Below are 17675 nucleotides of genomic sequence, written 5' to 3'. Positions count from 1 at the left end.
TTAACCTTATGTGTGTATATAAGAGAAAGCACAGCCAATAAATTAAAGAGCAAAACAGTGGTAAAAAAAAAGTGGGCTAGTCTACATTTAGCCCTGCAAAACTGCTAGGCAGTAATTATAAGTGTTGGGGACTAACTAGTTGCATGTAATTAAATCAAAAAAATAAATGAAGCCTAACTGTAATTACTGAAGAAAAATATGCGTTGAAATAAAAGTTACTAATCAAAATGTTGTTGATTGCAAAGGGGTTGTATCTGAATATATTCTTCACAGTAAAAAATAGATTATATGTAGAATAAAACAGTCATTCTGTTGCTTTGCATCTTTTCGCCATGCAGGAAGGCCTTCTTTTGGCATAGCCTACCATAAAACTTAATTTAGTGCTTGAATCACTGAGATTGACAGGGCTATATTTGGGACAGGGGGTACAGGCCTTTAATTCCTGTCACACAAAACTGTTGCTCAGCAAAGATGGGAAATACAATCAAGCTGTTTATTTAAACCAGCATGAATATTACTTGTTTGAAAGCTAGGCTTTAGATTATCAAGTATGACTCATTCATTTGATCTTGAACTGACAGACAGTGCATCAGAGAGAGAGTGAGTTACAGCACTCAAGGATTACAGCACCCAGCATACCGACACAACACCACTTCATCCAGTTAAAACAATACTCACAATTTGGATTCATTTTTATTTTAAACCCTTTTGACTCTTCTGATCTGAGGACCGTTACGAACTAGAGGAATATGAATAAGTTACAGGGTAATCAAGGAATGGACACATAATTTGAGGTCACCCACAACCCCGTTTTTATACATCCAAAGAACTTCTATTAAAAAAAAATGAACTGCTTGGCACCAGACCAGGCTTCTAATTAAGACAGGCCTTTATTTGTCAAAATGTGTAGCCACACTAGGCTAGCAAAATGGACTGGGCGTTTATTTGAAGTTTTACGGTATTTTCAAACATTTTTCAGCTTTATTGGCTAGTTTAAAACATTTGTTAGGAAAATAAGTTACATAATTTTGATGAAGTAATTAAACTAGTTAGACGACATTACTTATTACATTTTTAACACTTTAACTATTAATCTGGTAATGCAGTTCCCAAATGTGTTTTTTTTTTTTTTTTTTTTTCAGGGTGGACCCCAGGCCCTCCTGCAGGTTGGGTCCCCCCAGTGCTGTCTCCATGGCTGCAGCCTTGAGTTTATGATCAGCTTTGCCTCTCCTTTGTGTTTCCTGTTTCCCCTTCCTAGTGTCTCATGTTTGTTTTCAGAAACTACACACCTGAACCACATCTACAATCAAGCCACTGCAGGTTAAAACCTCAGCTCAGACATCCAGCCCAACTTCTAAGTTTTTGACACTTTGAGGCCGTTTACACGTACACGGTGATTTTGATAAACGGAGACATCTTCCTTCGTTTGTGCCCTTCGTTTACACGCAAACGGAGATTTCTCCTCTGAAAACGAGTCTTTCTAAAAACTCCGGCCAGAGTGGAGATTTTGGAAAACTCCGGTTGCGCGTTTGCATGTAAACTGAGATAAACGCAGATAAACGGAGTTATAGGCAGCCCACGTCACAGTATGCGTCGGAACTTGCGCCTGTGTAAAAAGTGCGACCTATGTTGCTATGGTGACAATGGATACATGGAAGGCTTGAGCTTCTCGTTACACTGCCACCTACAGGTTTGGCATGCTCTTGTGTATATATACCCGGGTAAGTGTAAACGAAGATCTTTTTGAAAATGGAGACGGTGAAATGTCCGTTTATGAAAATAGCCGGCAACGTGTAAACGGCCTCTTAGTCTTGTTGTACCTTTTGGACATCAATTCCCACTTTGTTCTGTGCCTCAAGTTCACCACGCCAGCCTCAACCATGACCCACCATGTCCAGCCTTGTTCTCGTCTTTTGCCTCCAGATTTGGACTGCCCTGCCTTCAACTAATCTGCCTGCTCTGCTTCACCATTCCCTGACTACCTCAGCTATTTCATTAAAGCCTTCAGCTCCACTTCTTCAAACTACAATAAATAGCCTCAAACCATTCAGTTTCCTGGTTGTGTTTGCATTTGGGTCCTAAGTAGAACTGCCACAACACAGCTTATGACAAATTGTGAGCTTATAGATTGTTAGCCTAGTCAAAATTGGCTCAGCATTGACCACATCTTAAAATGCTGATCACAAGTTATGCAACATTCTAGATATTCTTCATCACCCCCATTTTTGCTACCTTCAATAGGCTGCATTTAGCTGATTTTACTTCCGTATATCTTTATGCGGAAAAACTATTCATTCAAATTCCTGACATGAGAGTAAATAATAGATACACGTATACCATCTGGAAACACACTTTCATAAGAAGTGAAACTGGTCATAGCAGAGAAATGACTGACCTACCACTTTCTGTGCTGCTCCACTCGGCTCTTACAGACAGCACTACAGCAAATCTGTGCTGGATAAAAAACTTAACTAAAAATACACTCCATAAAACACCAGCAAAACTGAAAACTTCCTCTGATGGACAAACATATAGGAAAGACCATCACATGTGTTTACATAAGCCAAGTGGCCAGAAGGTGAACTTGACAGGTGACTGCTCAGCCCCACCTATGGGCCCAGAAAACTGTCATGTTTAACTGTAAAATAGTGAATAATTTAAAGGTATGAAATCTTAGCAGATTTCTTAGGAAAACCATTATGAATGCATTTAACCAGCTCAAATGAAATATGTGTTACGGCGCTTCCTGGTGGCATCTGTCTCAGTAAAGTCAACTGTTTTCATGTTAATAACTGATTATAACACCATAAAGTGGTGTTGTGCCTTGTGCCATAATCCTCGAGTGCTGTAACTTTCTCTCTGATGCGCTGTCTGTTGGAGCTAGATCAAATGTATGGTTCATAATTAATATATTATCTGAAGCCTAATTTTAACAAACAGTTTGATTGCATATCCCATCTTTGCTCAGCAACCAGTTCGTGTGAAAGGAATTAAAGGCCTGTCCCATATAGATGTCTGTCCCAAATATAGGCCCGTTGATTTGAGTAATTTAAGCAAATAATAGCCTGAGCTACTAATTGAAGTTTTACAGTAATCATCCAGTGCATGCATTATATATTCAGCCAGGCTTATTATTATATTTCTTTGCACTAATTATAGTTTACAACCCACAGAACCCTCAAATTGTGTACAGATGTTTTATTTTTTATTCTATTTTCATTGTTGGTCATTGGTGCTCTTATATTTATATGGACACCTATTCTTTCAGATGCCTGTGTAGATATTAGTTGTTGTCTGTGTCTTACATTATTTGTGCAGCTTTGTTGTTGTAGCTATTTTGTCTATTTATGTCTAAGTACATTGAGGAAAATGCATGTCAGATTCCTTGTATGTGCACATACCTGGCCAATAAAGGTGATTATGATTTGTCTTTCTCTTTCCACATTTAATAGTAAAAAAATCTGATGTGGTGAGTTTCTTTGCTTCCTTAAATAAATCACCTACATAACATTTTCCTTACATTATGGGCACATCAAGGGAGCTACCCCTAACACCATCATTAGGATTATATCATATGATTATTGTTAGTGTGCTTGTTGTTGATGTGTTGTCATCTATAGTGTCACTTACAAATCTTGTCCCTCTCACATTCTGTACATGGCTCCTTATTTTACCAGCCAATGAGCAGGAAGGGCGTGGGCCGACTCCCTCCGGCTGCACAGCAATCTATATGCGCCATCTTGAGTGTGGAAGTGCGTTGCAAATTTAATTCCCACGCCTACTACAATGGAAAATACTTAGCTACACACGGCACATGGAGCAGCATCACACACTCCTAACAGACAGCGCCTCCTAATAAATTCAATATCATTATTATCCCACTGTTAAAGGCAGTGCACAGTTGAGTTGCATAACTTCAATGTGTTGCACAACCATAGGTTCTGCATAGGCTCCAGCGTCTTTTGCCTCACCTGACATGGAGGAGAGGAGCGTCCATGTTTCACGTTATGTATCCCTCTGACGTTGCAACCGGCGAAATGTTACTTAAGCAACTTTTATAGCTCAGCTCAGCGCTGAAAAAGTCATCGGATCATCAGATAAACCCATCGGAGGAAACAGGTACTGTGCAACTGGATGATTTCCTAAAAAAACAGCAACTAAGTGTAACATTGTTGCACGAACAGGTTGCTGCAGGATATATGAGTGTTTCTCACAAAGGGACTGCATGCTGTTTGCTCTGATTGGCAATCATTATAAATAGACAACAGTTTACTTATCTTTTTCCTGATGAAGCATTTTAGGTAGTACGCCAACCCAGTGCTTAACTGATCCCCAAATCACTTTCCTTTGTCCAGGAGTGATAATAATCTTCAAATTTAAAAGGTGTGTTTGGGTGTCTGCTAAAAATACTGTACATAGCTAATCAAGGAAACTGATTTTCACTGCTCTGCCAACTTAACTTACCACATTGTCTCATACCAATGTATCTTAAACTGAAATGTGCTTTCCGTCTGTTTATAGATATTATAAATAACACTGTTTTACTATATTTTCTTTGTTTCCCTGTGATCAGAGGACATAATGGCTCTCAGAGGTGTTGTCACCCGTCTGCTCTCCAACAGCCAAAAATGTGCTGCTGTCACTGCATCCAGAGCTCAGGGCACAGCTGCTACAGCTGTCAAAGGTACATTTAAAATCCTTTATTTACTCTTTATAGACATAAATGGTAAGATAATGTTTGGAGTGGAAGTCTTTAGGGGAAATTTATGTGTAGGAAACACTTTATTTTTGTCCAAAAAGAAAGAGAACTCACAGATGTAAGTACTTAAAATTTGTCTAACACTTTTATTTTTCTTCCTTTTAGATGCTGAGGAAATCAAAAAGCCAGCGAAGGCACGTAAGTGAATTTGTAATGAGTTACACCTGCTCTGTCCAGATTCTTTCACGTGCTGTGTTGTCACATGTCTCAGTGACATAATCACTGCACGTGTATGTGTACATGTTTTGACCCTCAGCCAAGGTGCCATTCAACTGGCGGGACGCCCTGGATCTGGAGGGTCAGCTGACAGAGGAGGAGATCATGATCCGGGACTCCTTTCGCGACTACTGCCAGGAAAAGCTCATGCCCCGCATCCTAATGGCTAACAGACATGAACGTAAGAGAAGCACACGGCCATGATCATAGCACACGGAGAAATTATGTGTGTGTCATGGACTACCTTTTGTGGAACGCAAAGAACATGAACTGACTTTTTTGGTATCTATGCATATGGCATCCATTCATATGCATAGTGTATGGCAGGAGTTTGAGCACCCCTGCCAAGCAATTCTGTGAGCTACCACACAGTTTGCCTTCCTTACACCTTCATTACTTTCCACAAGATTTACAAAGGCTGACTGTTGGCTAGAGAAGACACATTTAAACTGTTCAACCTTACATTTGCACTCCTTACCCATGCATTTCTCGTAGGATTTATGATTACATAATAGTGTTCAACACTAAATACCATGAGCACCAAATTCACCCATTTGCAGATAAGACATATCACTTTGTCTGTCCTTTGTGGTCTGTAGAAGTAAGCGTTAATCTATTTTGCCTGAGACCTCATTTTTTCCTCAACCATACACCATTAATTTTGACATTTAACTGCCAAGCTGTCCCCTGAATTCGCTTCTTTTAGCTAACAGTGACAACATTGACGAGTAAACATAATTCCTGCAACACTTTCAAGGTGCCACTAGTTGTCAAGCAGCCACTAGATTTCTACAAGTTGTCATCCCTAACCTGACAGATGCTTAGGGGGGCGCAGTTTGATGCAGTAGCCAAATATCAATCATGAACATACAGTATCTGTATAAGTGAAAGGTGTATATAGATTTTATATTATCTCATTTTTGTTTTGTAATATCCTTATCCCTTTTGGCACTCAATCACTTTGTTGCTTCTTTTTCTATTGTCATCTTCGCATCTTTACATCTTTGTTAAATGTTTCTAAGCAATGCCATTTGAGCAACTACAATCTACGATATTTAGGCAGTTTGGATTTTGTCTTTTTACTCTCTTCTTAAGATAGGTCAGGTATGCAAAAAGTGTTTTTTGTCCTGATAATTATTTAACTGTCAGTGTCCATTTTTCCAACTTGCACCGTGCTACAGATTTCCACCGTGAGATTGTCTCAGAGATGGGCGAGTTGGGCGTCTTAGGCCCAACTATTAAAGGTAACAAACAAAGCCACATTATCATTATATTGTCCCACAGAATGTAAGATTAACTGAAGTCTTTGTTTAAGGATGTCTTTGTTCTGCAGTATTTCTTTATGTGCCTTTACATGTGTTTTCTATGTTTGGCTCCTTGTACTTTACACTGTTTTCTTTCCCCTTGCAGGGTACGGCTGTGCAGGCACTAGTTATGTGGCATACGGCTTGATTGCCAGAGAGGTTGAGAGAGTGGACAGCGGGTATCGGTCAGTCATGAGTGTCCAGTCTTCACTGGTCATGCACCCTATCAATGCTTACGGCACAGAGGCACAGAGGGAGAAGTACCTGCCTCGTCTCGGTGAGAGCAACACTCTTTTCTTTTGTGCGTGACATTTTAAAAAGGGCAAAAGGACAGTCTCAAGATTGTCCTTATGTTTTCATTTGTCTGCAGCTCGTGGAGAAATCCTGGGCTGCTTTGGCTTGACAGAGCCCAACCACGGCAGTGATCCCAGCAGTATGGAGACCAAGGCCAAATACAACCCGTCCAGTGGCACCTTTAGCATCAGTGGAGCCAAGACCTGGTAGGTAGATGAATACATATGAAATGAATTTGTTTTCCTGATTGAGTGTTTTGTCAAAGAGTCTCTATTGACTCAGACTGTGACAAGCATGATAGTGAAGCTTCTCTGCTGCTCCTTTCTTTTGGGTTAGCTTAATGATAGACTGGCATTTTAGCTTAAGACTTTAAATAGTACTTGGGTGTATAGCGAGCACCAACACTTTAATACTTAATGTGTGATCACGCAGTTCATGTTTTTCTTGGTCCTTATTCTCCTTCCTCTGCTAGGATCACAAATTCCCCTGTGGCAGACATCGCAGTGGTGTGGGCAAAGTGTGAAGATGGCAAGGTGCGGGGTTTCATCTTGGAACGTGGAATGAAGGGTTTCGCCACTCCCAAGATTGAGGGCAAGTTCTCGCTGAGGGCGTCTGCCACCGGCATGATCCTGATGGATGAAGTGGAAGTTCCCCAGGAGAACCTACTGCCCAACATCTCTGGTCTTGGTGTAAGTGACTTCTCTCTGAGGCCTTGTCCACATACACATGAGTATATTTGAAACATAGCTTTTCTATGCCTTTTGGTCTTTTGTCTACATTTTAGGCCACTGAAAACAGATCTTGTACAATTTTGTCCAGGGTGAAATTTTGCAGAAACTAAGTATAAATTAACTGTTGACATGTAGATAGGGAAAATTGAGTTTTTGTCTTGAGATGTCAGTGTCTCTTTTGTGAGATGTCATAAACAAGGCAACATTTGGGGCCTTAGATCAAGTTCCAACAAAACCAAAGTAATTTAATTTTAATATTACAACATTAATGTGACTGTGTGCTAATATCTTACATTCCTTTTGTTGACCTGCTCTATCAGGGTCCCTTTGGCTGTTTGAACAACGCCCGGTATGGCATTGCATGGGGAGCTCTGGGAGCTGCTGAATTCTGCTTCCACGCTGCGCGACAGTACACTCTGGACAGGTACATGATGTTCTGTCTGCAGTATGTGTGTTCACTAAAGGTCAGAGGACCTTACAGGCATAAAAATCTAGCTCCAGTGGAAAAAGTGTAAACATGAGCATTACCTTACTATATATATATCCAGATTGTCTCCTCATGTTTTGCCAGCCTCAGCTTTTCATATCTTTTCACCCTCCAATCAGAATCCAGTTTGGGGTGCCGCTGGCCAGGAACCAGCTGATGCAGAAGAAAATGGCTGATATGCTGACAGAGATCACCCTTGGGCTGCAGTCATGTCTGACCCTGGGGAGACTTATTGATGAGAAGAAGTAAGCTTTTTCTGTCTTCACATTTCTTTCAGGTTTGTTTTGGGCTTGTTAGCTGCTGGTCCTCTCTGACTAAAAAACATTTCTGTGTTCTTAACCTAACAGATCAGCACCAGAGATGATCTCCATGCTGAAGAGGAATAGCTGTGGCAAGGCTTTGGATATTGCCAGACAAGCCAGAGACATGCTGGGAGGAAACGGCATTGCAGATGAGTACCACATAATCCGTCACGTAATGAACCTGGAGGCCGTCAACACATACGAGGGTAGGTACACATCTAGTCTTCATTTTTAACATTTTCAAAAGTAACAACAGAGGGTATAAGCCCCTTTTACACTGCCTGTCCAAAGTGGGAATGTCACGCTGTTATTCCGCTCTGTATAAAAGGTACAATTATGGAATAGGGAGACAGAGTTGTCTCGCCTTCAAGCCAGCAGTGTATGAACTAACAGCGCTGACTCACTGTCTGTGTAAAAGGAACAGCCAGGAGGACGGGATGGGTGTGACATTTTGACGACATGTTATTTGTGTGACCCACCACCAGTAGCTTTAAAAGCAGCAAACAAACAGCAGTTTGCAGCTAAATCAAAAAAGAAAAGCAACTGAAAATTTCAGCAAATTGGGAACCCTTTAGTCTCTGAGCAGAGGGCAAGGTCAACCTCCATAAACACTAATTGATTATTGTTGCCATGTCATGCCATTTTTACTATTTAGAAAGTGCTGCCTGAAACGTATGTTATATGGCTCACTCTGCTGTGTTACGTCATGCCCATCTAGCCTCTTTTGCTTCCAGAACACTGACATACTATCTAAAATCACACACTGGGGTGGCATGATGCCTGCGTTGATTTGTGCCACGTAAAAAAAACACGAAGCTGGTGTAGTTGAGGGTCTTTTTTGCAGCCCTATTGCAGAATCTCTGTGTAAAAAGGGCTATAATTCCAGTGAGAAGGATTGCAAACTTTAGCTGCAATTATGTAGAGCCACCACTAGAGGTCAACAATGCACATATTATTACAGAGGCATGTTAATTAACAGGCTGATTTTTCAGAGCTATATGTTTGATCAAATTCACACTATATGTTCAAAGTGAATATGTTTACATGAAATCGCCTTGTTTATGGTTATTTTTTCATTGTTCTTTTATAGGAACTCATGACATTCATGCCTTGATCCTGGGCAGAGCCATCACTGGACTGCAGTCTTTCACTGTCGGAAAGTAAAAGTTCTCCACCATCTTCTTGAAATGGACTTTAAGTGGACTAGTCCTGTGCTGCCTGTTCCTGTTCACCTTATTGGATGAACGTAGAGACCTTGAAGTGCACTTAATCCGCCTCACATTATGAGATTTGCCTGGTGGGATAAATCACAAATACCTCATACATTTATATGTTTTCAGTCTAGTGATAGGAGCCGTCTGCCACTCCCTCTTTTTGGTACGTTTGGTGAATATGTAAGGTTAACCTAACTGAGCATTGGGTCCAACTATGATGACATTTGTACAGTTAAAATGCCTGAATTATACGCCAGGCACAGACAAGGCATGGTGCATGTAATTGTTGTGGCATTATGAGTTGGTTTATTTTGTGGTAAGTGAGTAATATGTAAATAAATGGTTTTGAATGAGTGAAAGGATATGAGTGTAGCTGAGATTTAGTATGTATAGATCCCTTAATACAGTCCCCATTTAAATTAAATCGTCTTCTGTTGTCATTTTAGATTATCATATGTTAATGACTGCAGGTTTTAAAGATATACTTTGCAGGATTTTCCTAAAAAACAACGTATTGACTCATACAGTAGTGATCCCTCTAAATCATCACTTATGACCCCAACCAGAAGTGTGTGGTGGTGTTTCTCTGCCTATACTTTTTTCCTTGCCAAGGACATTTATGAGTGTGTAACCCCACAGCGCTCAGGTAAGGCCGAGGCGTTATGAAAGGGTAGCAACCAGGTGCCAGACTGTAAGCAGCAGGCATCTAAGAGACACGGCGCCAAAAAAAACGCAAATACAATGAGGCAAAAAAACAAACAAGTGTAAATCTGGGGTTGGATTTTACTTTCACTTGTTACCGACAATCCTGCATTGTACACCTTTAAAAATGCATGTCTGTGCTACTTCTTAAGTTGTGGTGTAACACCTGAGAGCCAAATAATTTGGTCTATTTTGTTCTTGTTAGTTGTACTTTTATTTAATAAATTAATAGACACTAAAATTGAATATACATTAAGCATGGATTTAGCTTTTGTTTTTGTGTTCTTTGACTGTGATCATGAGCCGTAACCTGAACTACAGTCCTGCAAAGACAGTCTACAGCATTTGGACAGTCAGCTATTCTGAATACTCTGCATAAAATTACAAAATAAGAACACATGAACTAGATCAATAATACAGACACCAGAGCAGGAATTTCTCAGGGTTCTGATGCATGGCTAATGGCCAGGCCCCCTCTAAGACTCTCTAGTGCCTGACTGGCGTTGAAGAGCTCACTGTTGAGCTGACTGCAGCGCTCCAGCACGTCTGACAACTCTTGCAGATACACCTGCATCACATTACTGTTCTCTTCATAGACGTTGTACATGTGCTCCTGCATCTGTTGACACATCTCAGTCACCTGGGGAACAAAAGGTGAGGTAAAACAAATCAATCCATTGATCAGATTAGAATATTAGTGCACAGGGAGAGCACAAGACACACCAAACAACAGAGTAGGTATCCCTCCAAGGTTAGCATTTTACTTTCAGGTATGAAGTGCATTCAGGCCAAACATGTCAGCCAAGAAATGACATGGTAAGATGGGTGACAAAATCACTAAACAGGATAGGACCAAAAGCATTAAATAAGTCTTGTACCTTCTTCAATAACTTCTCCTGGAAGCTGTTGAACACTTTCTGGTCACTGGTGCGGCTGTCGTTTATCTTTATCACCAGCTCCTGAGCACTCTTGCTGATGTCATCTATACCTGAGCTACAATAGATATTGACACACACATGCAGGTAGAATGTGGCTTTAACCCAAAACATCCTGTTCACTGAGAAACAACAGAGTTCATTCTGGGGCAAGTGGACAGAACTGGCCAGGTAAAAGTAAGTCCTATATGAATGATGATTGGACTGTGTAGGTGATGCTGTACCTGGTGTGCTGCTCTCCAGTGTCAGTCATACTGTTGCTCGAGGACTTCCCTCTTGATGGACTGTGGTTTGAGTCTTCTGTCTGTATTGCCAAAGACAATGAAAAACAACTCTTACATCATCACCAGGTGGCTGACAATAAACATAAACTGTAACTTACAAGTATGATTTTACAAATCCCAGAAAAGCAGTCCCCATATTTTTTTTTATATAAACCATGACATCCATTTATGGTTGAAACACAAGGCTGCTACAACAGTATTATACTCCCATTAGTTTACACGTTACTGTATTGTTAAAAAAAGCATATTTTAGGACTCCTGTGTCTTAAGTAACTGTTGTGATATAAGTTAATAACCTTCTAACATTAACGTTACCATCTGTGAATCTTTAAGTGAGGTGGACGGTAGGTCAGAAGAGGGTAAGTCCATTTTCTTTTGTGTCTCCTGACAAGCTCAAACCTAAATTAGATAAAAACACACCTGTTGAAACATAACGTCAGCAGAAACACATACAAACGCCCGTTTCTGAGAATAATGTACGGTTAACCAGAGGGAATGGCTAAGCTAACTTCAGCTAGCCAGCTAACAGACACCTTTAGCTTTAGCTAACCCACCCTGGCTGTAAAATGTAATATTACCTTTAGCTTCAAACTCGCAAACCACAGAGTTAATGTAGTAATGACGGTATAGTATGTTGCAATAAAATGCTTACAATGTCATAGGCCGGTAACGTAGTGTTTGATAAATATAACATTAACTTTAAGTTAGCTATCTACGCCGACTAGCCAGTTTGCTTAAGTGCTAATGTACCGTCTCCCTGGCAACCATTAGAACGAACGTTAGACCCTTGATGTCGTTTTTATGCTAAATCTATCCTCTAACTCTCTATCTTTATTTCTGTGTATGTTTAAATCTTGTGTCTTTACTTTTTTTATTATGTAATCGTATTTTAATATTGTCACCTTAAAGTCTTCATGTATTTTAGGGTCATTCACACTTGACTTATAACGTTATGTGCTGTTATTATTTACCTGATGTTCACTTTGTCAGTTCAAAAAACAAAATCTCTTTTGTTCTTCTTTTTGTTTATTTATTTATTTAATTATTTATTTGTTTTTTGTCAAATCATAGATTGTATATAATATACAGTAGCTACAGTCATGGTTAAAATTAAATAATAATAATTTAAATTAAATAATAATGTCCTCACCTCACCTGAAAAGAGAAATAAATTAGCAATACAACACTGTAAAATAGTCAATTATAATTTAAGTCTTGTAATAAAAAAAAAAGAAATATTACAAATGCGCATTATCCAGCCCCAAAGTAGCCCATCTTAAGAGTTTTATTTTATGTCATTTTAAATTAAATATAAATAATATTTGAGGATTACATCGAGTAGGTGCAAAGTAGCAGAAAATAGTAATACTGAACCTCAAAACTTTCAGGACACAGGTACTTTCTGCTAATTCAGTGAAACACCTATTAAGTTTAGAATATGGACAGAAAACCTCATTTATCTTTTTACAGAGACCAGTGAGAGATTATAAGAAGTTACATTACAGTTGTGAGTAGATCAGAGACAAATCCGGAAGTAGGGCTTGACTTAATTTCAGCCTTTCCAGTCAGGAAGTCTGAAGGATTTTATTTTATGATTTAAAGATTTCTCATGACGTCAAAACAACTTAGAATTTCTTAGTAAAGAGTATTTTCTTTGCATCTGCGTGTTTTAGTGGGCATAATGTGGGTGAGCATTAAAGGGGGGGAAGCATTTACTGAGATTGTTGTGGATTAAGTAATCTGTGTGGGATGGGACGGGGCTGGGATGAGGGACTGATTGATCTGTGCTGTGATTGGAAGCGTAATCCCTCCCCTCCTCTCTCCCTCTCTCTCTGCCTCTCTGTGTCCTGCCCATAGCCTGGATTATTTCAGCATACAGCACACAGCAGAGGAGCGCAGAGGCTGTCTGAACGGTCCTGGTGGCTGGTGGAGGATGAAGTGATTATAACAACATGATGCCAGTAATTAGTAATTAATGCTGTGTGGAAACATGCTGGTGAAATTGCACTGCAAAGATCCAAATGTGTTTAGTGTGGAAACTGCAAAAACCTGGTCTTGACAGGTGGGTGAACTTACTTACTGGCATATTTTCACGTTGCTGAAGTGGCTGCACTCTCCCATCTGCCGTATATTAAATGATAAAATATTTTGTTTTGAAGTTGTAAACTTTGAATCAGCCTCTCTGCATTTTATGGAGTGACGCTGCAGCAAGTGGATGAATCAAACTGGGAAACTTTGAATATAATGCAATAACTACTCCTTGGATGAAGTGGAAGCTACTACTCTGGGAATATGGACAACTTCAACTACACGAACGAAGGGGGATTTTCATTCCAGTACTTGGTCCAAAATGTGGAGCCTCTGTACAAGGAGTACAAGCCTCCACCCAGGGACATCATCCAGCTCCCTAAATCTGTCCTCTACCTTCTGGTGGCTGCTCTGGTCGTCGTTGCTGTGGCTTACGCTATCGTGGGTCACCTCATCAAAGACCTCATGCTGGATCTAACAGGTACTCAAGTCTATTAGATGTAGCCGTCTCATGTTCATTGAACATAGGTTGTACTAGAACTCCCCTTGATCTGTATATAAGTTGAACAATCTCTGCTGTATCATCATATATCAATACAAGTTTGATACTGCATGACAACAGTGTACAAATTAGGCCTGCACAATTAATTGAAATGATGTTGACATCACAATAAAGCCAAGTGCAACATTCAAACCACAGGAGCTGACATTTTTAGATAAAGGTAAAATGTGTCACAACAAATCATTGTAAATGAAGCACTGTGGTGCTGCAGAGAAACCTCCCCCAAGACAGCCTACAAATCATTTCAGACAAAAGGTAACAAGCTTGACCCCAGCAAAAATCACATCATCATCAATTTTAATTATTTATTTTTTCAGTAAAAATGAACTGCAGAATTACTAATCCAACTAAAATCACAACTCATGTCACAATGTCTTTCAAAATACTTGCAGTAATATTGTTTTTGTATAATATTGTTCAGCCCTAGCACAAATATATATTGATGCACTTTGGAGCTTGTGATGGCAAGAGTAAACTTTTTTAATTATTTTTTTTTATAAACTGGGATGCAGGTGTTAGTTTGGTTTGCTCCAGCATTCATTAAATATGAGGGGTGTGTCTGCACATTGGGACAGGATTAGCAAATGCCTGAGACATCCGACTCTCTGAATTTTTGCTGAATTACAAAAAGACACAGGGCTGATGAACCTCAGCATTCAGTGCAAGACTCTCAATTCCATAAACTCATGGAGGCAAATATCGATTCTCCTCTCATTAAAATTAAATGCATGTTTTGTTCAAAATCAAATCAAATCAAATCAAGTGATCTAAAAGGCATGTTTAGAAACAACCACAGTTGACTAAAGTGCTGCACAATAAAATAATTTAGATAAAACTACATAACATGGTAACAGCAAAAAGCAATAAAATAAAATAACAGTACTATTCCACAAGCATGCACTAATAAATGAGTAAAGACAGAAAATAAAACACAGAAGAGTAATATGTGAAATATGAAATATAAAACAATGAAACCCTAAGGACACTCAAAGGCCTGAGAAAACATGTGGGTCTTAAGCTTAGCCGTAAAAATGTCTACTGAGGGGGGAATTGAAAATGGTTAACTGTTCCAAAGCTTTGGGGCGGCTGCTGCGAATGCTCTGTCGCCGTTACCCCTGAGCCTCGATCGCAGGACAGCCAGGAGCAGCTTGTCTAAGGATCTGAGAGACCCAGGGTTGGAAATGACCAGTAACCAATGCAGGGACGCCAGTGCAGGTGTGATGCTGTCTCTTTTACTGGTACTAGTTACAATTTAATACAGTGTTTTTAACATTATGTGTGGTTGTTTTTCGTATTATTTTGTACCATTTATGGTGCTCAAAATGAAGACTTTACAGGACATTTAAGTAAGGGTGAATAAGGGTATCCTGTTCTAACAAAAACCTATGTTGTCTTTAAAATAAATATTTCTGAAGTAACACAAAATCCTTTTCTAGCAATCTCTATAAGAGATGGAGCACAAGTGCTGGAGTATGTCAGCAAGCTTGCTCTTAATTTCTGCAGCAGCTCTGTGTGGTATCTAAACAAGACAGAGAGGGACTTTTGGGAGATAAATGATTATGTAACACAATTCTCAATCCGTCCACAGACTGTTTGCTGGGCCCGCTCCATGAGGATCTGAAAAAAGATGGGGAGGTGGAGGGAGTCAGCCCTCTGCACATGCCACCTGCCCTCAGCCACTCCCACCCAAATGCCTTCCACGTGTGGGACCAGGACGACATCATCATCCCCATGCCTTCCTCAGATGAGGGCCCGCTGACCAGTCCTCTGATGTCCGTCATCCCGTACATACCTTCATTTTTTCCCAACTCAGGCAACGTCCACAGCCCGTCCTACAATCATCCAATCCCCAAGGAGAGTGATGCATGAGGCAGCATAAAGGAACCAAGACAGTTTTTATACAGGGCATCTCTGTGTAGCACTCCCTGTGATTTATTCATTTACTTGAGCTTCTGGCACATCTTTTACCCCGATCTATTTCATTAAGGAAAAGTTTATGAATTTCTGGGAAGATCTCGTGAAAATCAGTGTGTGTCACAAATCCAGACTTGTATCAAGACATCTGATGCTTTCCACACCTGACTGGGATCATACACAAGCAGTGATGTATGGATTTACTTCTGTTGGATTAACTGATCTCTGTGCTTGAACAAGACAGAAACATATAGTTCATTTTCTCAAGATCAGAGCCTTGGACATGCAGTGGGACGGCCTTCACTTGTTCACTTTCCCTGTGGATTTGTGCCAAGTCAGCATCATGACTATTTACCTTCTCCTGCCAGACTCACCTCTTACATAAATCCATGCTGTTACATATGTCTTTATGTGGGATCTTCGCTTCATTAGACGAACTTCAAGTGGAGTTACTAGGAGCTTGTTAACATATCTAGCATATAATAATCCACTTATATTCATTAATTATTCATCAATTAATCAGTCCATGCTTGGCTGTGAAGAGGGGTGTGTCTTTAACTCCAGTGAATGACAGATTCAGCCAAAATCATATCTTAAAGGGACCTCCAAATCAAAAATACATATTTTTCATCTTACCGGTAGTGCTATCTATCAGTCTAGATTATATCCGCTGTAGAGATGTCTGCCCTCTTGCCAGTATAATGGAGCTAGATGGCACTCAGCTTGTGGTGCTCAAAGTGCCAAAAAATACATTTGAAAAACTCAACAGTAATGTCTCTTTCCAGAAATCATCATTTTCAAATGTAGTTTTTGGGACTTTGAGCACGACAAGCTGAGTGCCATCTAGTTCCATTATACAGGAGAGAAGGCAGACATCTCTATGGCCGATATCTCCAACACTCTGCAACTCACGGAACGCAAAACAATATAAATAGCTAAATAGCACTACAGGTAAAAGGAAAAATAAGTGTGTTTGATTTTGGGGTGACTGTTTAACTGAGTGATATCTAAATGTATTATAAACATATATTTTCAGAGTATTTGCCAGAGGAGAAATGATGAAGAGAGCAGTGTGCACATAACAGGGGAGCCAAGCGAGTTCTTGTGACAAATAAAGGTGAATACTAAAGATGTTTGCTGAAACGTGTGTCAATCTTATTCCGGTACTAAATCTACTTCTGGCCCTCAGGAGGATCTGCCAACTAGCTAATAGGGTGAAGTTAATTCAATCAGTGGAGGTGAACATGTTAACGTGACTGTGTGATGGCGTTTAAGGACAGGCACAGTATGCATCAGATAGGTTAAAAATAAAATAGAAACCTCACAAATAGAGTGATCATCTCCACTTGCCTATTTTATATAAGTAATAATAACCACAATAATTAAGTGGTAAAAAGTGTGACATAAGTTATGGCCTTGATATAGGTATGTGATTCACACGAGTCATATCTGTTAAACTGTTATATAAAGATATGGTTTGTTTAGGATGCAGCTGCAGAGGCATGCAGCATTCTCTGTCTTTGCTTGTTGGCATCAAAAAAAGACACGCACTGTTACACAACTCAAAAACACAGATTTCAGGGTTTATTTTAAGCAGGATATTGGCTGAGATGCAGAAATCCTGGGATATTAAAAGTGCATGAAGGCTGTGACATCACACACATTTGCACAGCATCAGCACTTTCATTCATTTCTCATTTGCCCTCTGTTTGCGCCCACAACTAAAAGAGGGGATTATTCCACCTCTGGTGTCTCGCTTTGGACAAACATCAAAATATAAACATTAGCTTTTTTTTTAATTTAATAATTTTGGGGGACTGTCAGTGAGTTGTTCATCCCATCTGTGAAACCCACAGTGCCCGTACTCAGCGAGTGATGGAGATTAGGGAGAGAAGATTAGATGAGCAGCTTAGCCTTTAATACGGCATCCTTTTATTACTTTT

At 39.8% G+C, this 17675-nt stretch overlaps 3 protein-coding genes across 5 annotated transcripts; 2 read left to right on the top strand and 1 right to left on the bottom strand.

Annotated features, from left to right (window-relative positions):
• The first annotated feature begins 3959 nt into the window (after positions 1 to 3959).
• On the top strand, positions 3960 to 9731 carry LOC117254582 (glutaryl-CoA dehydrogenase, mitochondrial-like). The gene is made up of 12 exons (XM_033622934.2): positions 3960 to 4119; positions 4574 to 4684; positions 4865 to 4897; positions 5016 to 5156; positions 6157 to 6219; positions 6386 to 6556; positions 6650 to 6779; positions 7046 to 7262; positions 7625 to 7728; positions 7911 to 8036; positions 8139 to 8299; positions 9184 to 9731. Exons 2-12 carry the CDS (start codon positions 4582 to 4584, stop codon positions 9255 to 9257), a joined length of 1323 nt encoding a protein of 440 aa, XP_033478825.2. The 5' UTR covers positions 3960 to 4119; positions 4574 to 4581; the 3' UTR covers positions 9258 to 9731.
• Positions 9732 to 10271: 540 nt separating this feature from the next.
• syce2 (synaptonemal complex central element protein 2) lies at positions 10272 to 12175 on the bottom strand. Of its 2 annotated transcripts, none has more exons than XM_033622937.2 (5): positions 11807 to 12175; positions 11544 to 11627; positions 11169 to 11248; positions 10888 to 11002; positions 10272 to 10649 (listed from the first exon to the last, which is right to left on the bottom strand). In XM_033622937.2, exons 2-5 carry the CDS (start codon positions 11595 to 11597, stop codon positions 10449 to 10451), a joined length of 450 nt encoding a protein of 149 aa, XP_033478828.1. In that variant the 5' UTR covers positions 11598 to 11627; positions 11807 to 12175; the 3' UTR covers positions 10272 to 10448. The 2 variants fall into 2 exon arrangements, with proteins under 2 accessions (XP_033478828.1, XP_033478826.1); XM_033622935.2 differs by having other exon boundaries at positions 11881 to 12175.
• A 901-nt stretch (positions 12176 to 13076) lies between these two features.
• Positions 13077 to 16864, top strand: LOC144462488 (uncharacterized). 2 transcript variants are annotated; one of them, XM_078166356.1, is made up of 3 exons: positions 13077 to 13290; positions 13388 to 13737; positions 15407 to 16864. In XM_078166356.1, the coding sequence occupies exons 2-3, from the start codon at positions 13521 to 13523 to the stop codon at positions 15685 to 15687; spliced, it is 498 nt and encodes a 165-aa protein (XP_078022482.1). In that variant the 5' UTR covers positions 13077 to 13290; positions 13388 to 13520; the 3' UTR covers positions 15688 to 16864. The 2 variants fall into 2 exon arrangements, with proteins under 2 accessions (XP_078022482.1, XP_078022481.1); XM_078166355.1 differs by having other exon boundaries at positions 13077 to 13737.
• Positions 16865 to 17675: the final 811 nt, after the last annotated feature.

This window comes from Epinephelus lanceolatus, chromosome 3 (assembly GCF_041903045.1).
Source record: "Epinephelus lanceolatus isolate andai-2023 chromosome 3, ASM4190304v1, whole genome shotgun sequence".
Taxonomy (NCBI): Eukaryota; Metazoa; Chordata; class Actinopteri; order Perciformes; family Serranidae; genus Epinephelus; species Epinephelus lanceolatus.
Note: the sequence above shows the minus strand (reverse complement) of the source record. Positions and strands in the feature narration are given on the sequence as shown.